This window comes from Salvelinus fontinalis, chromosome 28 (genome assembly GCF_029448725.1).
Source record: "Salvelinus fontinalis isolate EN_2023a chromosome 28, ASM2944872v1, whole genome shotgun sequence".
Taxonomy (NCBI): domain Eukaryota; kingdom Metazoa; phylum Chordata; class Actinopteri; order Salmoniformes; family Salmonidae; genus Salvelinus; species Salvelinus fontinalis.
This window is the reverse complement of record NC_074692.1, coordinates 10,585,450-10,611,239: the sequence shown is the minus strand read 5'-3', so window position 1 is coordinate 10,611,239 and position 25,790 is coordinate 10,585,450. Positions and strand designations below refer to the sequence as shown.

Here is a 25,790-nt window from a genome sequence, read left to right as displayed (position 1 = left end):
TGACCTCTTCATGACTGTCTGGGGGTATGTGGACCATGTTAAGTCCTTAGTGATGTGGACGCCAAGGAACTTGAAGTTCTCGACCCGCTCCACTACAGCCCCGTCAATGTGGATGGGGGCGTGCTCTCCCCTCTTTCTCTCATAGTCCACGATCAGCTCCTTGGTCTTACTGACGTTGAGGGAGAGGTTATTGTCTTGGCACCACACTGCCAGGTCTCTGACCTCCTCCATGTAGGCTGTCTCATCACCGTTGGTGATCAGGCCTATCCCCGACGTGTCGTCAGCAAACTTTATGATGGTGTTGTAGTCATGCGTGGCAACTCAGTTGTGGGTGAACAGGGAATACGGGAGGCAACAAAGCATACACCCCTGAGGGGCCCCCGTGTTGAGGGTCAACGTGGCAAAGGTGTTGTTGCCTACCCTCACCACCAAGGGCAGGGCCGTCAGAAATTCCAGGATCCATTTGCAGAGGGAGATGTTCAGTCCCAGGGGTCCACAGCTTGGTGATGAGCTTGGAGGGGACTATGGTGTTGAACTCTGAGCTGTAGTCTATGAACAGCATTCTCACATAGCTACAGTGACAGGTCTTTTTTGGTGCAGTACTGCTGTGCCACACTCTGGCTGGCTCATGCACTGCTGCTCCTGAAAGGGGCCACATATGTTGACTGAGCAGGCTCCATCTGGGCTGTGCAGATGGAACCCAGAGAAGCAGTAGTTATTGTCACATGACCGTGGCTGAACTGTGCGGGTGGGGAAAGGAAGGGGAAGCAGTGTGCTCTGGCTCTGTTCTCCCCCCCTTACTCTCGCTCAACAACTGAGGCCATTGAGAAAGCAGGTATGAAGCTACTTTGTTGCCTAAACCTTTGCAAGGGCCTACTTCTGTATCTTACTTGTATTTGGCATGTACGTTTTGGAGTCTTTTCAGTGCTTTACTCTGTGTGTGTGGTCGTAAGGTTAAGCTTTGTTTTTGTTTTGTTTTTCTCAACGTTTTACACGACCCTTTTGTAAAGATGTAGATTACGGATTTGAAAGATGGGTTCTGGTAGTACAGCATCATTTGTAGGAGTACTAAACATGGATTAGAGAAGTAGTTGTGTTTTTTAAAGTTTGGTGAAAAACTAAACTTGCGCTAAGTAGGCACAAGTACTGCGATTGAGATACTGAACTGTGCTGAAATGTCAAATGGGATTGTCCTGATTTTGGTGATATTTCTCAGCTTGCCAGGTGCGACCCTAGAAGAGCTGTGAGATAGATGCTGAGAGATCTACGTTGACAAAGGAACGCCACGCTGCCCCAGATCCAGAGGGGACTAGTGAGTTCTATCTATGCTATAATCACTCTCACATTGGCCTCATTTACAACTACCACTTGCCCACGTAACAGTGTGTGAATGTGATTCATGTAGCATCTTATTTGATGGGACTAACAGCTGTAATCTTCCAGGTGAAACTGTTGACATTGGTGTGGAGAGGCCAGAGGATTCCTCCAGGACAGCCATGGAGAGTAGGGGAGTCAGTCAGGAATCAGAGGCAGGAAAAAGACAGCCTAACCCCCCCTATTTGACACCCACAGGAGCCAAGGGGAAGAAGGCTCTGAGTGCTAAATCGCAGGTCAACAAAAAAGCTAAAGCCAAGATGACATCCGTTCATGGCTCTCACTGGCTCCAATGGTTTTATTGAGCAGACCCTCAAAGGACAGGTGGTTCAGCCAATAAACTGACCAAAACCCCTCAAACCCCTGCAGACAATGGTAGAGAAGCTGTTGCAGCAGGGATCTCAGATTTACAAACTCATAGCTCTCCATCTGAGGACTCTCCAGCCAGGACACGGTGTGCATGGAAGACTATGGGCAAACCTGCCTCCAATCCAAGGTAATGTTCATCTTAACCCAGAACATGAAATGTTGTCCTTTTAAATTATGACTGGTGTCCGATCTCATTAGAGTCTGTTCTAAAGCTTTTTAACGGGAACGGAGCAGAGTCGAGTATGGCAGGCATGTGGATGGAAAACACAATGGCCCCCTCCCACATGAAGCTACCTCCGAGCCTTAAAATAAATAATATTGTCTCTACCAAGTCACATCCAGGTTAGTCATCTTCCTTCCTGGTAAGACTGTTCTTCTACGCTGTCTCTCATGTCCACTTTATTTAGTGATGACATACTGTGCCAGCTTGAACCACCATCTGCCACTTCTCTGTCCGTATGTGTCTGCAGGGTCTAGGAAAAGGAAGAGGAAGATGGGAATATACAACTTTGTCCCCAAGAAGAAAACCAAAGTGTTGAAGGTAAGAGACCCATCCCATCTACTCTATTGTAAATATTTGTGTAGAAATGCACTGTGGCTGAACTTTGATTCTCTATAATAGTGTCTGAATGATTCTCCCCTTCTCCCTGCAGAAAGACAGCCTAGCTACGAAGGCAGAAAAGCAAGAAAGTGTCAGAAAGAAGAGAGCAGATCTGACACACAGAGAGATTTGTGAAATGCAAGAAAGCCATGCACTGTTAGCCAAGCAGTGTGTAGAAAATGGATTTAACCAAAGGAAGATTTAACCAAAGGAAACAAAACGGAGAAAGAGGACATCAGCAGTAAGCAGGAATACATTGAATTGACTTTGGAATCGCTAAATCTGAAAGCCCAAGATGAGCTGTTGTCTCCTCCTCTCTCAGGTAACAGTTTACCTAGAGATGAGTTAAACATTTCGTCATGAGTTATGAAATGATACTTGTACAATACATTAATATGCTGTACATTAAATCTGTTTTGTTGACCTGGATGTTGATTTGTGTTATTTTGCAGGCTTTCCAGTTGATGGTGAGGTGACAGAGACGGACCTGTCTGAAGAGCTCCCTCTGTGCTGCTGTCGCATGGAGACCCCATGCAGTGGGGAGAGCCTATTCCAGACTGAGCACACCTGCATGGTCACAGAGAGGGTGGATGGTCTGGTGAGTCTGACCTGCTCTGAAGCAACATTTCCCTGGTCTTGCGCACCAGATATCCTCCCCAAAGTTTGAAAGTGTGTTGAGCTAATGTCTAAACAACCCTTATTTCTCGGCTTCTTTCTATTTATGTCTCCTTTCATCTCCTCCCTACAGGTGAGTCGATGTCAGAGGAATGTTGTGAAGCCTGAGATGATGCGTCCGTCCAACACAGTTCTGTGTGAGGACCACAGGTCAAGCACCAGTGATGCCCTGCCTGTGGCCTCTTCTGCAGGGCGGTGAGTGGAGGAATACAGCAGGGATAAACCAAGATAGACCTGATAGGCTGACACACCTGTCCCATTACTTTATTGTGGTTATTCATTCTTAAAGCACTCTGCTTTGCCTTTAATATGAATATTTGACTAATCATGTGTGTGTTATGCAGGGGACCTTCATGGTGTGCAGACCGTATGGCAGCATCTCTCACCGTTTCCACAGTGGCTGTGCCTCAGTCATCAAGGCCCAGAGCTTTTATCCCCACTGTGGGAAGGATGCCACCGGGGCCCAGGAAGTCACTGTCCCCAAGCCTGTCACTGTCCCCAAACCTGAGCCCGTACTTCCTCTTGTGCCAGCTGTTTCCCCTGTGGCCCCTGTTCCTGCTGTGTCCACCTGGCCCCTCATTCACAGGCCTAAGAAGACCACTGAGCTTGAGAGGACTCTGGACACCTCCCCCAACAACAGGTTATTTAGACTTTACTCTTCCATTCTTAATTTGATTTCCTCTATCCTAATTTGTGTCTCTTTCTCTCTGCATTAGTGTTAGCATTTATCATTTGCTTGGGTATTTAGCTTAATATGTAATGGTAATGATTGCTGTATGCTGTCTTGTACTAGCCTGAAGAGACAGCCTTTAGGTGATGGAGAGAAATCAGCTAGAACGTCACTGGAGAGCGTCCTGATGGCCCTGGATGAGGAAAAGTAAGGTTAAAATGTAGCTATTTTTAAAGTCATTACGTATTAGACTTTTAGCAGTTTGGATGAGATAATACAATATAATGAACACATAGTAGGTCCGTAGTCATTACTGTTTCATGCATAGGCGGAAATCCCAGGGGGGACGGGGGGGACACGACCCCCCCATCCTGGGAAAAATATGACTTGTTTCCCCCAATATATCACTGTAAACATAACTATGTAATTTCAATAATATTAATAATACGCAATGAAAGCACTTGTGCTGATTATAGACACTTAATAGCGCGTTTTTAAGTTTCACAAGATTGTGACCCCCCCGCCCTTTGCCTCACGATGGTTTGATCCACTGCCAGTTCTTTAGCTTGCAAGGTAATAGAGGGTTCGTATCTACTGTCCGAAAGGCACTCGATGTACGTAACTGACGTGAGGTAATTCAGTCAATTGCGCCATAGCAATGTATATATTTTTCTAAAGTTGCAGGGTTCACACACTAGCTGAATTTGCAGAGCTAACGCGAACATTAACTATCAAGCTAGCTAGTACCTATTCCATTTATGTGGCGTCGTCAAAGATGGAATATTTGCTATCGTCAGTTTATTCCAAGATTAGCATGCAGCTGTAGTGCTTCAAAGTCCCTGTGATAAGGTTAGCGATAAACTGAAGTCCAAACTGAACAGAACTACACTCTCTTATACCATTGTCTTAAATATATTTAATGGTCTCGTTGCAAAAGCTAAATTGTCGCTAGTGATTTTTTTTTTTTCACCTTTATTTAACCAGGTAGCAAAGATTATAGCAAACACCACAGAAACGGAATTGGTACTCGCTAGCTTTGCAAATTCAGCTATTGTTGGAAGCTAGCCAATATGAAACAAACTATTTAAATTACAAAAGGTTGCAGCATGTGTTGTGTAAATGTGTGTGTGTGCAGCTAGACCGGCCAGCCAGCCAGTCAGGTAGAAAAATGTCAGAAAAAAGTAAAAAGACGGACATCAGAGTATTTTTCAGTACACCAAAACGCAAAGTAAGAACTCTAGTAGCCTAATATCTCAAAGACGAGTTGATAAAATGTTCATAAGAAATAAGTGAAATGCTAATGGAAATGTTTCACAATGATGTCATTAGGCAGAGCAGGCAACAGATGGCACACAGACAGCTGAGTTGGGGACAGATATGCAGGGACAGACTGGCAGAGACAGGGAGTCTCAGGTAAGTTTGTTGAGTCTTTGTTTGGCAACATTATGAAAGGTTCTCAATTTTTTTGATTTGTAAAATAGGGACATAATTGGAAAATGCCATGGATACCCCCACTCAACTTAAACTGGTGACTAAACTAAGATTTGTTAAAGGCAATGGTATTGCTGTTGTGATTAATTGTGTAGTTTTGGGTACCGGTAGTTAGGAGTACAGCAAACACCTTATTTCTTTTCTAGGAGTCAGACTGTGAGTCAGTGAGGGTGGTGAAAGGGAAAGAGCCAAGGAGAGAGACTTCAGAGGACAGTGTCACAGCCACGGCAGGACCAGGTGTCACCCTTGTTGCCAGCAGCACCAGTATAGGGGACAGTGGCACAGCATCGTCCAGTTACCTCAGTGATGGCACAAAACCATATCAGCCACACCCACAATTTATAGAACCGCAAACTCTTGCCAACAGAGTGTTGACGTTTCAAGAGAGATGGTTTCGCGATTTCCCCTGGCTACATTATAATCCATCAATAAAAGGAGTGCTGTGTTTTCACTGTAGCCAAGGGTTTTCAAGCCAGCCATCTTTTGGCCAAAGAGCAGAATCTGCCTTCATTAGTGCAGGATTTAGGAACTGGAGAAAAACCATTGAAAAATTCACAGCACATCAAAACTGCCGCCACTTTGTAACTGTAACAGCACACCAGCTAAATCCAATCAGTGTCCAGTTATCCAGCGCGTGGGGTAAACAGCAGGAGGACGCAAGGCATTGCTTGATGAAAATTGTTAGTTCGGTGCGGCATGTAGTATGACAGGGACAAGCCTTTAGAGGCCACACGGATGACAGTGGGAATTTATACCAGCTTTTGAAACTCAGGGCAGAAGAGGATGATCCCATTTTACTGAAGTGGTTAACAGAGCGTACCACAATGTACACAGGCCCCAAAGCACAGAATGAAATTCTGAACATGGCCAATACAGTCATTCGAGGCATTGCAGCTGAGATTAGGTCTCTTCCGATTGTACAATTTTCATTAATTGTTGATGGTACTCAAGATGTCTGGTGCTGAACAGGAGAGTGTCTGTCTGCGTTATGTTGACCATGACCTTGTCCCTCACGAGGACTCGCCTGTTGTCTCCGACACCCTGTCTCTGGTATGCAGGCTGCAGTCGAGTGTGTGCGGTCATCTCTTAGGGGAAAGAGAAATGACGAAAGCTACCTTGCACTGTATGAGAAAGCAACAACTTTGATTGACTCTATTGAATCCATTGAATCCATTGAGACGCACTCAAGACGATTTGCTGGCAAAGCAGTGGATCACTATAGGGCAGAATGTTTTTAAGTGTTGGATGGTGTGGAGGTTCAGTTTGGCGACCGTTTTGACCAGGACAGTCTAAACGTCCTGCAAAAGTTGGAAAGAGCGCTTCTCACGGGCGAGTTGGATGAGTCTCTAGATCAGTACCCTGAGCTGAACATAGATTCTCTTTCAGTGCAGATCCCTCTCTTTCACAACAAATACCCCTGTAGCAGCAGTGGAGAGGCAGCAGAGGTCCTCAGGAAGCTTCCAGTGGAGGTGCGGGGGTTGTTTGACCAAGTTGAGGTGCTGATCAGAATTTTGTTTGTGGTGCCAGTGTGTTCATGTGAGGCTGAGAGGAGTTTCAGTGCACTCCGCAGGTTAAAGACTTGGCTACGGGCCAGCATGGGCCAAGAGAGACTGAACGGCGTAGTTGTCTGTAATGTACATAAAGACAGGCTGGACAGTCTCAAGAGGGAAAATATCTGCCAGCAATTTGTTGGATCCATTGAAACCCGCAAACATATGTTCGGTTCTTTTGTTCAGTAGTGTGTATAGCAGTGGTTCTCAACCTTTTTTGGGTACTGGAACCCCTGCATATTTTAAGGCAAGGCAGGCAAGGTTTTGAGCGGTCCTCAGGGACCTCCACCCCCTCTATATTATATGTAAACTTACTGGAAACCTTGTGGTACTGAATACGTTCATTACACTTTATTTTATTTCACGGACACCTTGCAATTAGGCCATGGACCCCTGTTTGAGAACCCCTGGTGTAATTGATATTTGTTATTTTGTTTAGTAGTTTTCAGTTTTTAGTACATGACAGTACACTTACAAATTATTATTATTATTTCATGTTATTTTATTTAAAATTGCATACTTTGTGTGACATACTTGCCCATGGCTGCTGTTTGAAGAGTTGAGACACTGACTGAAGGATATTTTGTTTGATTTATTTGGGTTTTTCATTGAAGTAGTTATTTTGCTTTTAGAACTGTACTTATTTTAAGCTTTTTGTTCTTGTAAAGATATTGTAGTAGACTCAGGCCAGGTGCACATATTTAATGACTATATAAATGTATCACAAAGTCAAATTAAAAGGTCAATTCAATACGGAGACCAACTTTGTGATGGTTCTCAATGGAGATTCTTTTAGATGTGATCACACCATGTTCATTGTATTTATGAAAACTACACCCATACAGTGTACAGTACCATTGCCGCCTAATGGCCTTTCTTGATATTGCTGGTTGTAAGTACGAATACCTGCATACATACTGGACTGATAAGGAACACTGCTATAACTATTAGTAGTAGTATTATAATGATTTAAACAAGTTGGGACAACCCTTCAGTTAACTACTGTACCTAACAATTATCCAGTAGTAGTGATTATGGTCCCTCAATATACATTTAACATATTACAACGTAGGCTATGTGTTACAGCACTACTTTTGTTGTCCCCCTCAGGAATTGCTCCTGAGAAAATTTCATGTAATTGTCCCCTCCAAGGTTGATATCAGATTTTCGCCCCTGGTTTCATGTCAATGAGGACCGTAATAGGCACTCTTACAGATGTTTCTGCTGCATACCATGTGATGTACTGGAGCTAGATTTCTCTTTTTGGTATTTAGTATGAGGCCAAAGAAAGTGAAATATCACACGAAGCAACTGTACATCACTGCCCATCACGAGGAGCTCCAGAAAGTCATCCATCTGCTGGGTAAGAATATGCCACATCTCTCCAGGTTTCATTTGTATGCCTAGTTCGTTCCTCTTGGAACAATCCTCTTCTAATATTTTAACTTGAATGAAAAAGTAAACAACTTGTTGATTTTATTTTATTTTCACGATATACTCTGTTGTCCCCGAGGGGAAAGTTGTCAACATGACTCGAAAGGTAATTTACCTCTTTGTTCCAGTGGATGGAAAAGACCCCAACACCCTGATGGACCGTCAGAACAAGAGGACCCCTCTACATGCTGCAGCAGCTGAAGGACACCAGGAGGTCTGTCACATGCTTGTCCAGGTGAGGAGATGTACTCTGACGTATAGCAGGTATTGGCTCTCTCTTCACATTATAATCACTTGGCATACAAGTGTAGCAGATGACTAAGTTAGCAGCTCTGCTGCATTCCTGTCCCTCACGCCAAGTAAAATGTATTTGCTTTTCGGGGTCAATATTGACAGTGCTTCTTGAGTACGTTGTGTTTACAGTGCAGAGGGTTGTGAGTTTCACTCTATTATACAGTGCATGCATACAGGTGTAAAAGGTTTCTGATTCCCCATCCCGCTTAGGCTGGAGCTAACCTGGACATTATTGATGAAGAGCAGAGAACCCCCCTGATGGACGCCTGTGACAACAACCATCTGGACACGGTCAAGTACCTGCTGAGGGCCGGGGCAGCGGTCAGCTATAAGGTCAGTGTGTGGAGCAGAGTTCATTGATCCCCCCATAGATAGGCCATGATCTTCTGTCAACCCCACCAGCTGTGTTACCGTTCATAAGACAAGACTTTCGCTAAATGAGCTGGACCTCTGGTGTACTGTAGATGTAAAGTGATCAAGCTGTTTTATGTCCATGACACGTTCATGTCTTAAACTATTAACCACATGCTGTAGCAGCTCAAGGTCGGTGTTTTGGGCCTCCCGAGTGGCACAGCGGTCTAAGGCACTGCATCGCAGTGCTTGAGGCGTCACTACAGACCCGGGTTCGATCCCAGGCTGTGTCACAGCTGGCCATGACCGGGAGACCCATGAGGTGGCGCACAATTGGCCCAGCATCGTCCGGGTTAGGGGAGGGTTTGGCCGGCTGTGAATTGCTTGTCCGGTCGCGTTCTAGCGACTCCTTGTGGCTGGCCAGGTGCCTGCAAGCTGAATTTGGTTGCCAGCGTGTGTTTCTTCCGACGCATTGGTGCGGCTGGCTTCCGGGATAAGTGAGCAGTGTATGTGTCAAGAAGCAGTGCGGCTTGACAGGGTCGTGTTTCGGAGGACGCATTGCTCTCGACCTTGGCCTCTCCCGAGTCCATAGGGGAGTTGCGGCGATGGGACAAGATGGTAACTACCAATTGGATATCACAAAATTGGGGTAAAAAGGGGTAAACATTCTTTTAAGTTGGTGTTTTTTTAAACAGCCATGAACAAAACCAGTGAATAACATTTTGATCTTCATCTCCTCTCAGGATATCAAGGGATATCAAGGGTCTGCATTTGGCAGCTAAACTGGGACATTACACCATAGTGGATAATCTCCTGTCCAAGACATCCAAACAGGTCAACTGTCAGGTAGTTACCCATCCATGCTCTGCTCCTTCTTCTACTAACAGGTCCAGTTGAAATGTTAACAGCTTTATTGAAATCGTCTATCCATAATTCACTCGTACTATCAGCTAGGCTTTGGCAGGGTGAGTTGGAGGTCAGTGCTGTTGGAAGACAGTTTAACAGTCTGCCTATTAGGATGTTCAATATATTGTGGGTGATATTAAATGGATTGTAAAACTCCTGACCTTAATGGGAAAGCTAGAGACTGAAATTGCTCCTCACTGTTGTCATGATTCCAGGTGATTTACCATGTTTTGCCTTGCATTGTTATGCCTTCAAACTGTTAGTAAGTAATGCCCTATCAACATTGTGTGCAATAAGATACTCCAAAGCAGAGGTTTCAAACCCTTTTTCACGGCGTAACTACAATGTTGTTGATCCATTCTCAGTTTTCTCCTATCACAGCCATAAACTCTAACTTTTTTTAAATCACCATTGGTCTCATGGTGAAATCCTTGAGCGGTTTCCATCCTCTCGGGTAACTGGATTAGGAAGGATGCCTGTTTATTTGTAGTGACTGGGTGTATTGATACACCATCCAAAGTGTTGTTAGCAAATTCACCATGCTCAAAGGGATATTCAATGCTTATTTTTTTACCAATAGGTACCCTTGTTTGCGAGCCGTTGAAAAACCTCTCTGGTCTTTGTGGTTGAATCTGTGTTTGAAATTCACTACTTGACTGAGGGACCTTGCAGATAATTATATATGTGGGGTACAGGGATGAGGTAGTCATTCATGTATGAAACACTATTATTGCAAACCAGAGTGAGTCCATGCAACTTATTATGTGACTTATTTACTCCTGAACTTATTTAGGCTTGCCGTAACAAAGGTGTTGAATACCTATTGACTTAAGACATTTCAGTCTGTAACACAACAAATTGTGGAAAAAGTCAAGGGGTATGAATACTTTCTGAAGGCACTGTAGCTGCGAGCAGCAATGAACAGTGTTCACAGGATGTCAAAAAGGACACTAGATCAGTTGGAAAACAAAGTCAGCACTATATCACGTAGGAACTATCTTCCTTTATGTGTAATCATGAGTCTAAATACAAAATCTCTGTCGTTTCAGATCGGTATGAACAATCCAGATTTTTTTTTTCTTCTATCCCCTCAAATAAAGGTTTCAGTTTTATAAAAACATTTTTATTTAGTTTTTATATTATTCAGTTTCAGTTTCAGTCTTAGGGACAGAAAGTAGCCTATGCGTGGGAGGTTAGAAGCCAATTATGTGTCGTTTTTGTGTTTTTTGGGATGTCACTTCTTTCCACTGAGGGGCAGTAATGCATAAGGTGATGGGTCAGGTCATAGGTTAGGTTTAAAGGTAGACTCAGTGAGATTACGCAGATGCACCAAGTAAACAGTAGTAGTGGGTCAATTTCCGCAACAACCAGGGGCTATTTTCCCGATAGCGATGGAAGTTAGGCTTACGAGTGTTTTAAAGATGCATTGTTCCTAAAACGGCAGAAGATGTAACATGCGCTTCCCAGAACACCATGCAGGGAGAACGTTTGCTAAGTGCCTTGTTGGAGCGTGTGTTGATACTGATAGGATCGAAAGAAAGGCAGTGCTGCTCTCGGATCAGCTTTCTCCCTTAAAATCTTCTCATAACATAATCATTTATTCACAATACTGATGACGGATCACCTCCTAGAGAGATATCACCACCGATGGCAGCAAATATTGAGACAGATTATTCTAATGTTTACCGAATAATAATAATCCACTAAATCACAGATTAGGCACATCCATTGTGCACATGTTGTTGCACATTAAATAAATATATTGAGGCAAAAATGAGCAATGAGCAAAAATAAATCGATCAATTGAACATGAAATTGATTTCAATATGATTGAAATATGTAGGCCTATACTATTTATCTTTTATTGCAGTCATCTTGATTTTTGTCCTTCGCTTGTTTGTAACAATTTCAAAGACATTGGCAACCTTGTATTTGTTGTCAACTTTGTTCTGAAGTTATCATTGGTAAAAGAGAGACTGATAACATCTTGATTCTGTGTTTAGTGGAGATCTTCTGTGTATAAAGTGAAGCGGAAGGGCAAAAAAGTCTTTAACAATGCACTTAGCTGTTGTGTTCATCTCAATGACGTGTTCGAGCGGATCACACAGTCCACCTTGCCGTGCTGCTGCTCCAGTTTGAACTGTTCTGCCTGCGGCTATGGAACCCTGACCTGTTCACCGGACGTGCTACCTGTCCCAGGCCCGCTGTTTTCAACTCTCTAGAGACAGCAGGAGCGGTAGAGAAACTCTGAATGATCGGCTATGAAAAGCCAACTGACATTTACTCCTGAGGTGCTGACCTGTTGCACCCTCGCCAACCACTGTGATTATTATTATTTGACCCTGCTGGTCATCTATGAACATTTGAACACCATGTTCTGTTATAATCTCTACCCGGCACAGCCAGAAGAGGACTGGCCACCCCTCATAGCCTGATTCCTCTCTAGGTTTCTTCCTAGGTTCTGGCCTTTCTAGGGAGTTTTTCCTAGCCACCGTGCTTCTACACCTGCATTGCTTCCTGTTTGGGGTTTTGTACAGCACTTTGAGATATCAGCTGATGTAAGAAGGGCTTTATAAATACATTTGATTTGATTTGACTTTTGTCAAGTCGATCGCTGCCTTTCACAGGGTGTTGCATTCTGAACTTGACCAAAGACATGGCTAAAATAGGAACCAATTAATGATTTATGTGTTCAGTGGATGTATACAAATCAATGTGATATTTGAGTCTCTCTGTCACTAATTGTTTGTACAATGTACACGCAATATTATATTATGATTTCAGTTTGTGAGTATGTAATACGGGAATGTGAATATGTGAATTTCTACATTCTAAATAATTGGATGTTCTAATTTGACAGCCATGTCTAAACTACATCAGGAGAGAATTTTTGACGTCCGGGAAATATTTAAGAAATTGTTTGCAAAGTTTGCAAAACAAATGGCCACTGGATTGATGCAAATAATCATGATATAATTCTGCCAGGTAAGCATAGGCTATTCGTAGTTAACATTTATTTGAGATGGGTTTTGGGAAAACCTTTCCAGCTTTCAATATATGTAGTTGATTTCCTACTAAGTTCAATACATTTTTTAATATTGTTGAATTTCGTTTTAATGTCTGGATTCCATGGTTCCGTCCGCATTCTCTGCAACGCAGAATTTATAGGGTCCTATTTAGCCTTACCGTGCTGCTTGTGGCAACATCATCTCACTGAATCTCACTGAATACCTTTAAATTATAAAGTTGATCTCAATTTGACCCGCCAGATTCACAAGCTTCAAAACCCAATTAGGAAAAAAAGCTTAAACCCCATTCGATTTTTTCCCCCCCAAAAAACAAACTGAACGGTTAGTTTTATTTTGGAGACAAATAATAGTTTCAGTATAGTTTTAGTTTTTCACACGGGTTTTGTTAATTATTTTATTTCAGTTTACTTGTTTTTTTTCATGATTCATTTTAGTTTCAATTTAAGTTAATTTTAATGAACTTGATTGGTTGTGCTTGGTTTCAGGATGATGATGGGTGGACCCCTATCACCTGGGCTAGAGTACAAGCACAGAGAGATGGTCTTACTGCTGCTCTCCAAAGGGGCTGATGTTAACATCCGAGACAAGGTCAGTACTGTATAGGATGCATGCTGTTCACCCTACTGTACATCCCATCACCTTTACCTACCTTCTGTTCTCACAGCCTGAGGAGGGGAGGGGAGGCTAGACACAGGCAAGGTTACAGTGGGATGGATCCCATGGGGTGCATAATGTTCCGGTCTGCACGTTTCACCTACAGTACATGGTGTAATCCAAGTTAAAGGGATGCTTCAGAATGTCACCTTGGGCGCATACAAAGAAGTCAACTTACTTCTTTGAGGAATTAACAACTTAAGTCATAACTGCAGTATTTTTTGTAAAGGAGAACATATCAATTGGTCTGTGTGAGTATGATTTCTTCCTCAGACGTTTGTATAGTGTATATGATGTACTGTATGCTGATACACTTGACATTAATGGACCAAAAATATAACAATGTATCTTCAAGATACAGTAGCCTTTAGATGCAAGGTTGTTTCTGTGGTGTGTGGGGAAGGTGTTGGTCCTGGGTGTGTTTTCCATGTTGACTTGTGATCCCTGTTCAGGAGGAGAACATTGGCCTCCACTGGGCAGCCCTGTCTGTCTCTGATGACATTGCTCAGATCCTGCTTGATGCCAGATGTGACCTCAATGCAGTCAACGTCCATGGGGACTCACCTCTACATATCGCTGCCAGGGAGAACCAACTGGAATGTGTGACGTGAGTATTAAGACAGTCTCCATTCTCCCAGAGCTGCAGCATGACACCAGGTTGTTCTTGAAAAATATGATTTGTTATCAATAGCCTATCCCACCTGGATTTTTAAAAATATTATCATACGCGCACTAACCTGCAATGAGAAAAGTTGTAGGTATATAGCCTAGATACATTTATGGAAGGAACCTGTCCACACATAGATGCACACATCCAGAGACAGTGGCTGCGCTAGACTGGCCAGTGGGTGGCAGTCATGCTGCTAACCATAGCCATGCTGGGGATGTGAGAGAGAGCCCAGCCACATCCAGTATGATGTCTACTCCTCCAGACTGCTTCTGTCCCGAGAAGCAGACGTGAACCTGAGGAACAGATAGGGGGAGACTCCTCTGGACTGCTGTATTTACAACTCCAAGGTGTGGGCGGCCCTGAACACCAATAAGAAGCTGACAGATGCTAGGAGAATCAGGGACAGTCATGGAGAGAAGGTCCTTAGCAGGTATAACAGCATGGTGTATCTTAGGGAGGTGAGAGGGAACATGAAGGGATACAATTTTGTCTGATTACTGTAAATGTGTTGATTATTTGTCGTCCTCTCTGTCTTCTTCAGGGACATCTCTCGGGGGTATGAGGCAGTCCCCATCACCTGTGTGAGTTGGGTGGACAGTGACTCCTGTCCTGATAACTACAAATCGGTCCCTGACAGCTGTGTCACCTCCCCAATTATTATAGACAAGGACATCACTCATTTACAGGTGAACCTCCAGTGCTCTGTGAAACACATAGTCATAGTCCAATCCCATCTTGTTCTGCTTCGTTAGTTACTGTGGGCCAGAAAAAGTCACACAATTTCTCTCGATAAGTGTTGTTTAATGAAATCTCACTCTCCTTCTATTTCACCATTGCGGATGTACAGATGACTACTCTTCAAATACCTGCATGTGTGCCCAGCTCAGCCTGCGCTGTTGGTATGACAAAGCAAGTACATAACTACACCAAGGAAAAGTTCACATTACAAGGTAAAGTTAAAGCTTTCATGTATTTCAAATCGATATTATGGACTCCCATATGTGATGTGTTATATGACCTGTAAAGTGTGTTGCTTGTGGTTGTTCAGGAGGGGCTTCTGCCTCTGTAATTCTGTCAGAAGGAGCCTCCGGTCCTGTTTGAGTATAACCACGCCTGCTCCTGTTGGAGGAGCTGTAGGAATCGCGTGGTTCAGAATGGAATCCCGGTAACTGGGCCTCCCTACCCCACCATCATCTGATCAATCAATCAATCACATTTTATTTGTCACATGCGGCTAATACAATAGGTGTATACTTTACCATCAAATGCTTACTTACGAGTCCTTTCCCAACAACGCAGAGTTAAAAAAGTAAGAAAATGAGCAAATAAAATGTCTATCTTTTTGTTATACAGTTTCAGCCAACCATTAAAATATCAGTTTCTCTGAACACTTGATCAACTATGGCTGCACTGTCTGTCTTTTCAGTTAATTGGACTGGATGTATGTCTTCTCTTGTCTGTTTTCAGGGCTTGGCTGCATCTCTATAAAACCCAGAGGATAGGCTGGGGTGTGAGAGCACTGCAGGATATTCCTCAAGGAACTTTTATTTCCGAGTGAGGCACTGAATGTTATGGAAGACATTTTATTGAGTGTTTGGAAAACTGCCCAACCATAACTATGATAATGTCTTGGTATACAAATGACATGAGCCAATTGTGATGTCATGAACAGATAATGTTAAAACAGGATTTGTAATTTTCAGTTCTTCACTTCATTTCAATGTTGTGATTACACAGATTATATACAGCAGTCTCTCTTTATTGTGCTGGTATGTGGGTGAAATCATTAATGATGCAGAGGCAGATGGCAGGGAAAATGACTCATTCCCTTTCACCCTGGTCAATAAGGTGATTTTAAATTACATCTAGGACAATCTCACATTGTTATTCGTCAATGGTGTATTCCGAATGTAGTATTGTTAATGTGGCATCATTTTTATACTTTTGTATACCAACTGGCGGGGCTGAAGAGCACACAATGCCAGTGTCAGAGACAACGTTCTTTTGATACATGTTCCTCTTACAGCACGCATCTGCTGCATCAGCTTTTAGTTTGCTTGATGGCTATTTGGTATACTAAAGCATATTGAAAAATTGACTATTGACTGTCATGACTGTCTATGCTACCTCCTCACAGGAGGGCTCAACATGTCAGCCTTTACTAATTGTATTAATTGAGTGAGTGATTGAAGGCATGGCATTTTACTTTGATGCAGTAGATTTTACAATCGTATGTACTGCACTTGCTTTATGCAGGCCTACTTTTAATGTGCGATGTCTTTGAGTACCCTGAAAGGCGTCTGTCAAATAAAATGTATTATAATTGTATTTATTGCTTCATCTACTGTTGGGCAGGTGGGTGATGTGCACTGTATTGATGCGCGACTCTTTGGCAACATTGGCTGGTTTATAAACCACCTGTGTGGTGGTTTATAAACCACCTGCTAGCAGTCCGCGTGTTCACCATGCAACAGGACCTGCGGTTCCCCCGCATTGCCTTCTTCTCCAGCAAGCCCATTCAGTCAGGTGATCAGATTGATTGAGAGGCACAAAACATATAAGACAATCATTGAATAGATTGTGTCTTTTCTATGTGGTATTAATGTTGTGCTATATAATCAAGGAAAAGGCTCCAGTACATGAACACGTGCTTTGATGACTACCCTGTGTTCCCCCACTCAGATTTGATTATGGCGATCACTTCTGGAAGGTCAAGAGCAAGTATTACAGCTGCCAGTGCTGTTCCCCAACGTGTAGACACTTGTCAGCCGCCATAGCCAAGGGAGCTCAGATCTTAAAGAGGGTGGCCAGCCCATCCCCAGCCCAACAGTCAAGTTCCCATTCTGCCAAAACACAATCATAACACCCCCATGCCACCTCTGTCCTCCCTCAGCCACCGTGGGGGTCTCTCACTCTCCCCTGACCACCACTATGTCTCCTTTTTTAAACGGAGACTGATATAAAATCAATTTTTTGCAGATTTGCGGACAGAAATCAAATGCTAAGGGTAGCCCTAGACTGTAACAAATTCTCACCTTTTCCATGTCTTCTTTTTTATTAAGTGCACAGTAAAGTAATAAAGTACATTTTAAAACATGATTTATTTCTCATATTTGTTGATGAGTATTCCAGTTTACAAGAAAGCTAGGCGTAGCAAATGCCAGTTAATGATGGCCTATAGTAGCCTAGGATACGGTCTAGTTTTGTGTTATGTTAGTTAACATGCCTAATTCTCTATTTTAACCATGAATAATATGTAGTATATGTTATTCTAGCTATTGAACCGTTTTGACACCAGTGACGATGATAGAGATTCAGGTAGTCTATAAGGCTAGTATTGAATTTGATGCAACCCTCACCCCACCCATTTAGCTGTAAAGCACCACGCAAGACAATAAGCAGCTGTTCATTTTTGCATATTGAAAAATAATAATAATTTCAGCTCAGTGTTTAGCATTTACCAAAGAATAAACATCAGTCATATTCTGCTGTAGCCTCGGCTACCCCACCCGGTCATGATAACCCAAAACGCAGCAATACTTGAGAGGGAGGGAGGATGCCCAGGACCACAACATCTCAGGAGATTGCGGATGCTAGTGAATGACAAAAATGAATAATGATTAATTTTGTTGTCCTTCATGATTTCTACATTTGCATTGTTTGATGCGATTTATCAAGCAACTTCGGTGATTATTCTGCTCAGGGGGGAAAAAAACGAGAGAGGAGCTGCTTCCCTCTTTCTCCCTGGTGCTATGGATACAGAGACGATACAGGTGAAGCCTGGCGTCTTTTTAGTCACGTGTGCCGATTCATAAGGAGCAGTGGCTGGAGAAAGTGGTTACATTATACATTGCCTGAGAGCGATTTAGCGGAAGCAGAGGTGCCAACCGTGTGTTTTCTCGTAACACCGTGCCCGAATTAATAGGAAGATTATTGGAACGGATCATGTGAGGCACCTCGTTTTCATAAGGAACGTGGGGTAAGGTAATACAAAAGAAAAACTTAAACGCGCAATGGCAAATCAACCGAGGAGGATAAACCAGATAAATGCATCTATTTTATTTGCACCTTAATTGTAAGTGAGCTATGCAGTCATAGCCCGCCTTATGGCATGCGTTATGCGAATGGTGCGAATTGTTATTGCTCGACATTTGTACATGTTAAACTGGCTGTTTTTAAAGCTTAGCCCAGTGAAAAGGGATAGGCTATAGGCTACGTATATGTGGCCATTCAGCCAGAAGAAGACCCATGGACAAATATTTGACATGGAAATATAAACTTTCTCCTTCAGGTTTCATTACATTTGAAAATCTTGACAATTGAAAGCATGGGAAGTAACAAGGCGGGGACTAGTCAACAGAATATCTGAAGAAAAAGACATCATTTTATTTTTGAATGTTTGTTGAATATCCTCTTGAACATTACATACACCGAAAGGAACTCGAGGCTGGAACAACTGTGTGTTGTGATGCTTTTTCTCTATCTTTTATCTAGTCTAAGTTTTGATTTTTTCAGTAAGATCTGTGCGATTGTAGAATGGCTCGATTCGAAGAGGAACTATCCAACCGGCGTGGAGGGGTCTGTCAAGCGGGCCCACCAAGGGGGGCAGGTCGGCCAGCAGGCCCCCCAAGCGGCCCTAGGGTGTACAAACAATCAATGGCCCAAAGAGCCAGGACAATGGCCATTTACAACCCCATCCCTGTCAAGCAGAGCTGTCTTACTGTCAACCGGTCCATCTTCATCTTTAGTGAGGATTGTATCATACGGAAATATGCCAAAAAGATTACAGAATGGCCATATCCTTTGTTGCTTTAAACAACCTAGCCTATTTCTCCTACCATTACATTATTTTATTGTAACATTATAGGCCTACTTGGGTTTTAATGGCTTGACGTTATTAAGCACAGGGGGCAAGGTTCCAGACTACAGCGCATTATTATCTAAGTTAATTTACTGTAGCCAATGAGAAGATATGGCATGGAGGACAACCAGTTGTTGACTGGACTTTGTAGTACAGTATAACCACTCTCAGTAGGACTGTATAGCCATATCCACTCTCTCAGACCTACTACAATAGGTTATTGTAGGTGATATTGTTTCGTTTTTTGGCAAGATTCCTGTTTTCTCCAGCTTTTGGCATCCTCTCTCTGGTAGGCCTACATGCAGCTAAGTTGCCTACCAAGAACCTGTCAGATTGGTGTTTCTGATTCGTGGCTACAGAACAATTAACATGAAGGCTGGAGGTGTATTTAAAAAAAAAAATCTCTCTTTTTCAACCCAAATGGCAGTGCAGTGAAAATCTTGTCAGCAGGATAATTTTATTGGTTTTGTAAAGCACCATAAATTATAGGTGAGGCATATACTCATTTTACTTTCTACTTGCCTAATGTATTTGATTCCGGTATATAACCCTTTAAACAAGCTTGTGTGATAGTCTGCTCAGGGGACTATGCCACTGTTAGGCTACATATCAAATAACTGCTGTATCGATCCGTTTGTTTCTCAGACCAAGTCTCTCCAAGCAACGTTTCAGCACAAGCGCTCTCCAAGGTGCTGAATCTACCCATGTGCAAAATGCTGCTCAATAGTAGGCCTAAATGGCAAGCTAGCGGGAAGGTTGTCTAATAAACAGATACAGTCTATTCTGCATGCGTGTCTCATCAAAACAATAAGCCATGAGAATGAATGGAAATGAGTTGTGCATTTAGCGTAGTTTCTAAAACCAATTTGTTTCTTTGAAGGCAAAATGTATCATTATTGTCATTTATGTCCCATAAAATGCTAGGTAGAAGTATATTGAAAAAAATTATGGCAGCCACCTGTTGAAATTAGATATTTTGTATAATTTACCAAATGAAGGATATCCTCTGCAGCTTGTGAAACCTGTGCATCAGTGGAGGCTGCTAACAGGAGGACGGCTCATAATAATGGTAGGAACGGGGCAAATGGAATGGCATCAAACACCTGGAAACCATGTGTTTGATGTATTTGATACCATTCCACTGATTGCCACCAACCTCGTTGTGCTGTGCTTAGGCCTCCTAGAGAAACAGTCAACCCTGAAGCATGTTTCATGAGATCGGGTTAATGAACCTGTGAGGTATTGCAATTCATTTACATTCATTTGTGTAATCGCATCCATTACTTAACTCTGGTGCTGTGTAAACACTTCTCAACCTTTAGCTTACCTGTGCATTTTCAAGCCACTTTCACAGTAGTTTTCCCCCTTAAGTTAAGATTCTAGGTTCATGGGAGCCATTGTAGCAAGAAAGTCCTGAGCTGCCCTAAGCCAGTGAATTATGTGTTTTTATCTGTTGATGTACTGTAGCCCATTGCCTGAGGTAAGACCCTAGTCCTCTGTGCACCACAGTCTCCAGAGGAGATAGCCTCCATAAACAACCATGCGATGACATGGACAGCAGCTGAGACATCATGTAAGTCAGCAACTGATAAATCACTCAGTTCCCTCAGTCATGTTTAGTGTTGAGATCCAGTTCAACTGATAAATCACTCAGTTCCCTCAGTCATGTTTAGTGTTGAGATCCAGTTCAACTGATAAATCGCTCAGTTCCCTCAGTCATGTTTAGTGTTGAGATCCAGTTCAACTGATAAATCACTCAGTTCCCTCAGTCATGTTTAGTGTTGAGATCCAGTTCAACTGATAAATCACTCAGTTCCCTCAGTCATGTTTAGTGTTGAGATCCAGTTCAACTGATAAATCACATTTTGGAAAAAAGGTGCTATCTAGAACCAAAAAGGGTTATTTGGCTGTTCCCATAGGAGAACCCTTTAAAGAACGCCTTTTGGTTCCAGGTAGAAGCCTTTTGGATGTCATGTAGAACCCTTTCCACAGAGGGTTCTGCATGGAACCCAAAATAGTTCTACCTGGAACCAAAAGCCGTTCTTTAAAGGCCTCTCCTATGGGAACAGCCGCAGAACCTTGTTGGAACCCTTTTTTCTAAAAGTGTAACTTATAACTGTGTGTATGCTTTGCCATTAGGCTTCAGCTCTTGTATAATTTAGGTTAACCTACCTACTGTTGAGGAGCTTTTTAATATGGTAATTTTACTTCCTCTAGGTCCCATTCTTCTGTTTCTTCCTCCTCCTCTTCCTCCTCATCTTCTTCCTCTGTTAGAATATATTGATGATCGTAGGTACTGTATGCCTAACATTACACAGTATGTTTTTCTTAACTGTCTCACTCCATTTGAATACCTGATCCTGGCCACCATTATAGCCAACTGCATCGTCCTTGCATTGGAGCAGCACCTACCAGCCGGCGACAAGACCCCCATGTCAGAGCGCTTGGTAAGTGACCATTGCATGGGTCATATGTGCCATACCAATATTATATCATATTTGATTATTGGTTAACTACACTCTTCTCTCCAAGTGAAAAATAGGTGTCAGTCATTATATTTTCACATACAGGAATAATATATATATATATACAGTGGCTGGCGAAATTATTCACCCCCCACTTTTCCTATTTTGTTGCCTTACAACCTGGAATTAAAATAGATTTTTGAGGGGTTTGTATCATTTGATTTACACAACATGCCTACCACTTTGAAGATGCAAAATATTTTTTTTGTCAAACAAACAAGAAATAAGACAAAAAAAACAGAAAACTTGAGTGTGCATAATTATTCACCCCCCCGCCCTCCCCCAAAGTCAATACTTTGTAGAGTCAAAAGGTCAATACAATTGCAGCTGCAAGTCTCTTGGGGTATGTCTCTATAAGCTTGTAACATCTAGCCACTGGGATTTTTGCCCATTATTCAAGGAAAAACTGCTCAAGCTCCGTTCAAGTTGGATGGGTTCCACTGATGTACAGCAATCTTTAAGTCATACCACAGATTCTCAATTGGATTGAGGTCTGGGCTTTGACTAGGCCATTCCAATACATTTAAATGTTTCCCCTTACACCACTCGGATGTTGCTTTAGCAGTATGCATAGGGTCATTGTCCTGCTGGAAGGTGAACCTCTGTCCCAATCTCAAATCTCTTGAAGACTGAAAAAAAGATTTCTCTCAAGAATTTCCCTGTATTTAGCGCCATCCATCATTCCTTCAATTCTGACCAGTTTCCCAGTCCCTGCCAATGAAAACAAACCCACAACATGATGCTGCCACCACCATGCTTCACTGTGGGGATGGTGTTCTTGGGGTGATGAAAAGTGTTGGGTTTGCACCAGACATAGCGTTTTCCTTGATGGCCAAAAGCTGAATTTTAGTCTCATCTAACCAGAGTACCTTCTTCCATATGTTTGGGGAGTCTCTTCATGCCTTTTGGCGAACACCAAATGTGTTTGTTAATTTTCACTTTAAGCAATGGCTTTTTTTCTGGCCTCTCTTCCATAAAGCCCAACTCTGTGGAGTGTACAGCTTAAAGTGGTTCTATGGACAGATACTCCAATCTCCGCTGTGGAGCTTTGCAGCTCCTTCATGGTTATCTTTGGTCTCTGTGTTGCCTCTCTGATTAATGCCCTCCTTGCCTGGTCCGCGAGTTTTGGTGGGCGGTCCTCTCTTGGCAGGTTTGTTGTGGTGCCATATCCTTTCCATTTTTTAATAATGGATTAAATGGTGCTCCGTGGGATGTTCAAAGTTTCTGACATTTTATATAACCCAACCCTGATCTGTACTTCTCCACAACTTTGTCCCTGATCTGTTTGGAGAGTTCCTTGATCTTCATGGTGCCGCTTGCTTGGTGGTGCCCCTTGCTTAGTGGTGTTGCAGACTCTGGGGCCTTTTAGAACAGGTGTATATCCTGTTTGGGCTAGGCAATCCCGCTAGCGGGACAACTTCCGGTGAAACTGGAGGGCGTGCAATTCATGTAAATAATCATAAAAATGATGGTTATTAAACATTTAGGTACATACAAGTGTCTTATATGGGTTGAAAGCTTAAATTCTTGTTAATATAAATGCACTGTACGATTTACAGTAGCCATTACAGCGAAAGCATGCCATGCGATTGTTTGAGGACGGCGCCACACATCAAAATATTCTTCCACCTGCACTGGTTTCAAAAATTCACAAATAGCGATTAAATATGCACTAACTTTTTGAAAGTCTTCCTCTGATTTGTCATCCAAAGGTTCCCAGCTATAACATGTAGTGTCATTTTGTTAGATAAAATCCTTTTTTATATCTCAAAAAGTTTAATTAGTTGGCGCCATCGATTTTAGTAATCCACTCGTTCAACATGCAGAGAAACGAATCCGAAAATCTACCGCTAGACTTTCTTTCAACAAGTCAAAATACATTTCTATTTACTCGTCAGATACCCTAAAATGTAATCAAACTATAATATTTCTTACAGAAAGAAGTATGTTCAATAGGAAACCGATTTTAGCAGGTGCGTCTTGTCTTTATCGCGAGCCCAAACACGAATTCCCAAGACTGTGTCCCTGTACTAAAACTCATATTTCTTATTTGTTTTGGAAGTTACACGCCTGAAACCTTGCACATAGAATGCTGACACCCTGTGGAAGCCATAGGAATTGCATCCTGGGAGCTGGAATTCAGAATGCCCCTATACTTTCCATTGTATGAGCTTGGTCTCTCAAAAACAAAAAGATTCCGGTTGGTTTTTCTTTGGATTTTCTCCTACCATATCTATTGTGTTATAGTCTCCTACATTATTTTAACATTTCTACAAACTCAGGGCCTGAGCAACAGGCAGTTTACTTTGGGCACTTCAGTAGGCGGAAATTAACAAAAAAGAAGCCCTAAGATATCTACTGAGATCATGTGAAATATCATGTGATCACTTAGATTGCACACAGGTGGACTTTATTTAACTTATTATGTGACTTCTGAAGGCAATTGGTTGCCCCAGATCTTATTTAGGGGCTTCATAGCAAAGGGGGTGAATACATACGCATGCACCACTTTTCAGTTTGAATTTTTTTTGAATTTTTTGAAACAAGTAATTTTTTAAAATGTCACTTCACCAATTTGTGCAATTTTGAGTATGTCCATTACATGAAATCCAAATAAGAATCAATTTAAATTACAGGTTGTAATGCAATAAAGTAGGAAAAAGGGGGGTGAATACTTTGCCAAGGGGGGTGAATACTTTTGCAAGGCACTGTACAGTACTAGTATTACAGATTTGAATGACACAACCCATCAGCAAGTTCATGGGGAGGGGGGGGGGGGGTTACCCATGCAGGCAGCTGGGGTTTCTCAGCAGTTGTGCTCAGTCAGCTAACCAGTATCACACAGAGGTGACTTTGATCCCCCTGCTTACAGACACTTTAGGTTCCCTATTGAACTCTGTTGTTAAGTCGTGCCATTAAAAGGGTCATTGCTGTGAGCTCCTCCACCCAGTCAAATAGACTTAGCTGGTTGAGGCACACTGGTTGTTTTAAGAATGAAATGTCACTCCCTTCAGGCAAAGTGCCTCACAGCTGCACCCACTAATTGATCCGCTCCCCCAGATAGACCAAGGCTCTGTCTGAAATATTGACGTGACTCACTCCATCATGATATTAACCCATCAAATTGCCTTTTAACTCACATTCAGCCCAAAAATCACATTATAAACTAATGATGATGGATATCAATGTTCACTTACATTCTCAGCCTCTCTTGTCTTAACAGGACGACACAGAGCCCTATTTTATTGGAATATTTTGTTTTGAAGCTGGCATTAAGATCATCGCCCTTGGCTTTGCGTTTCACAAAGGCTCCTATCTCCGGAATGGCTGGAATGTAATGGACTTTGTGGTGGTGCTAACAGGGTGAGTACTGAGCTAATGGCTCATGCTAAATGTTCACACTGCTTTAAAATGACAGACCTGATCCTGAGTAGATTAATGAGAAAGCACAATGTTAATGTGTGTGGTATGTGTGTTGTGTGTTTCATTTAACATTTCTTATGATCATGATGAATTGTGATGCACTGGAGACACTGGGAATGGCTGAAATTCATTGGATCGATCATCCTCTTCTTTTAGACATAACTGTATATATGCATGAGAATGGCGCCGAAGGAGATGGCTGCCGTTTTATGATCCCGTAACCAATTGTGCTATTATGTATGTTTTTTCACATTATTTGTAACTTATTTTGTACATAATGTTTCTGCCACCGTGTCTTATGACTGAAAATAGCTTCTATATATCAGGACAGCGATTACTCACCTCGTACTGGAGGAATACTTTTTCATCAACGAGACGGATGGGAAGGATTTAATTCAGATGCCCAACAAGACCCTCATCCCCGTCATTCGCAGGAGAAAGAGACGGAGGTATCGTGGACGAAGGTCTGGGTGCCTTGTAAGGATCCGTAGCCAAGAGGGTAATCTACCTCTACCATCGGTCCTATTAGCCAACGAACAATCAAACGATAAAAAAATAGACAAACTACGATCACGTATATCCTACCAATGGGACATTAAAAACTGTAATATCTTATGTTTCACTGAGTCGTGGCTAAACGACAACATGAATAACATACAGCTGGCGGGTTTTAATTTTTTTTCGGCAGGATAGAACAGTGGCGTCTGGTAAAGACAAGGGGTGACGGTCTATGTATATTTGTAAACAACAGGTTGTGCACGAAATCTAAGGAAGTCTCAAGGTTTTGCTCGCCCGAGGTAGAGTATCTTATCATAAACTGTAGAGCACACTATTCACCAAGAGAGTTTTCATCTTTATTTTTAGTAGCTGTCTATATACCACCACAAACCGATGCTGGCACTAAGACCGCACT

General features: G+C 42.5%; 1 protein-coding gene and 1 pseudogene across 10 annotated transcripts in view; both read left to right on the top strand.

Annotated features, from left to right (window-relative positions):
• Positions 1-4,418: 4,418 nt before the first annotated feature.
• Positions 4,419-17,146, top strand: LOC129826131 (histone-lysine N-methyltransferase EHMT1-like; annotated as a pseudogene).
• Positions 17,147-17,586: 440 nt separating this feature from the next.
• The window catches only part of LOC129826113 (voltage-dependent N-type calcium channel subunit alpha-1B-like), a 149,136-nt gene continuing 140,932 nt past the window's right edge, over positions 17,587-25,790 (top strand). For all 10 annotated transcript variants that reach the window (XM_055886457.1, XM_055886454.1, XM_055886450.1 and 7 more), the window contains exons 1-3: positions 17,587-18,864; positions 21,271-21,376; positions 24,678-24,817. In XM_055886457.1, coding sequence (XP_055742432.1) covers positions 18,605-18,864; positions 21,271-21,376; positions 24,678-24,817 — 506 coding nt within the window. In that variant the 5' untranslated portion in view covers positions 17,587-18,604. The remainder of the gene's footprint in view (positions 18,865-21,270; positions 21,377-24,677; positions 24,818-25,790) is intronic.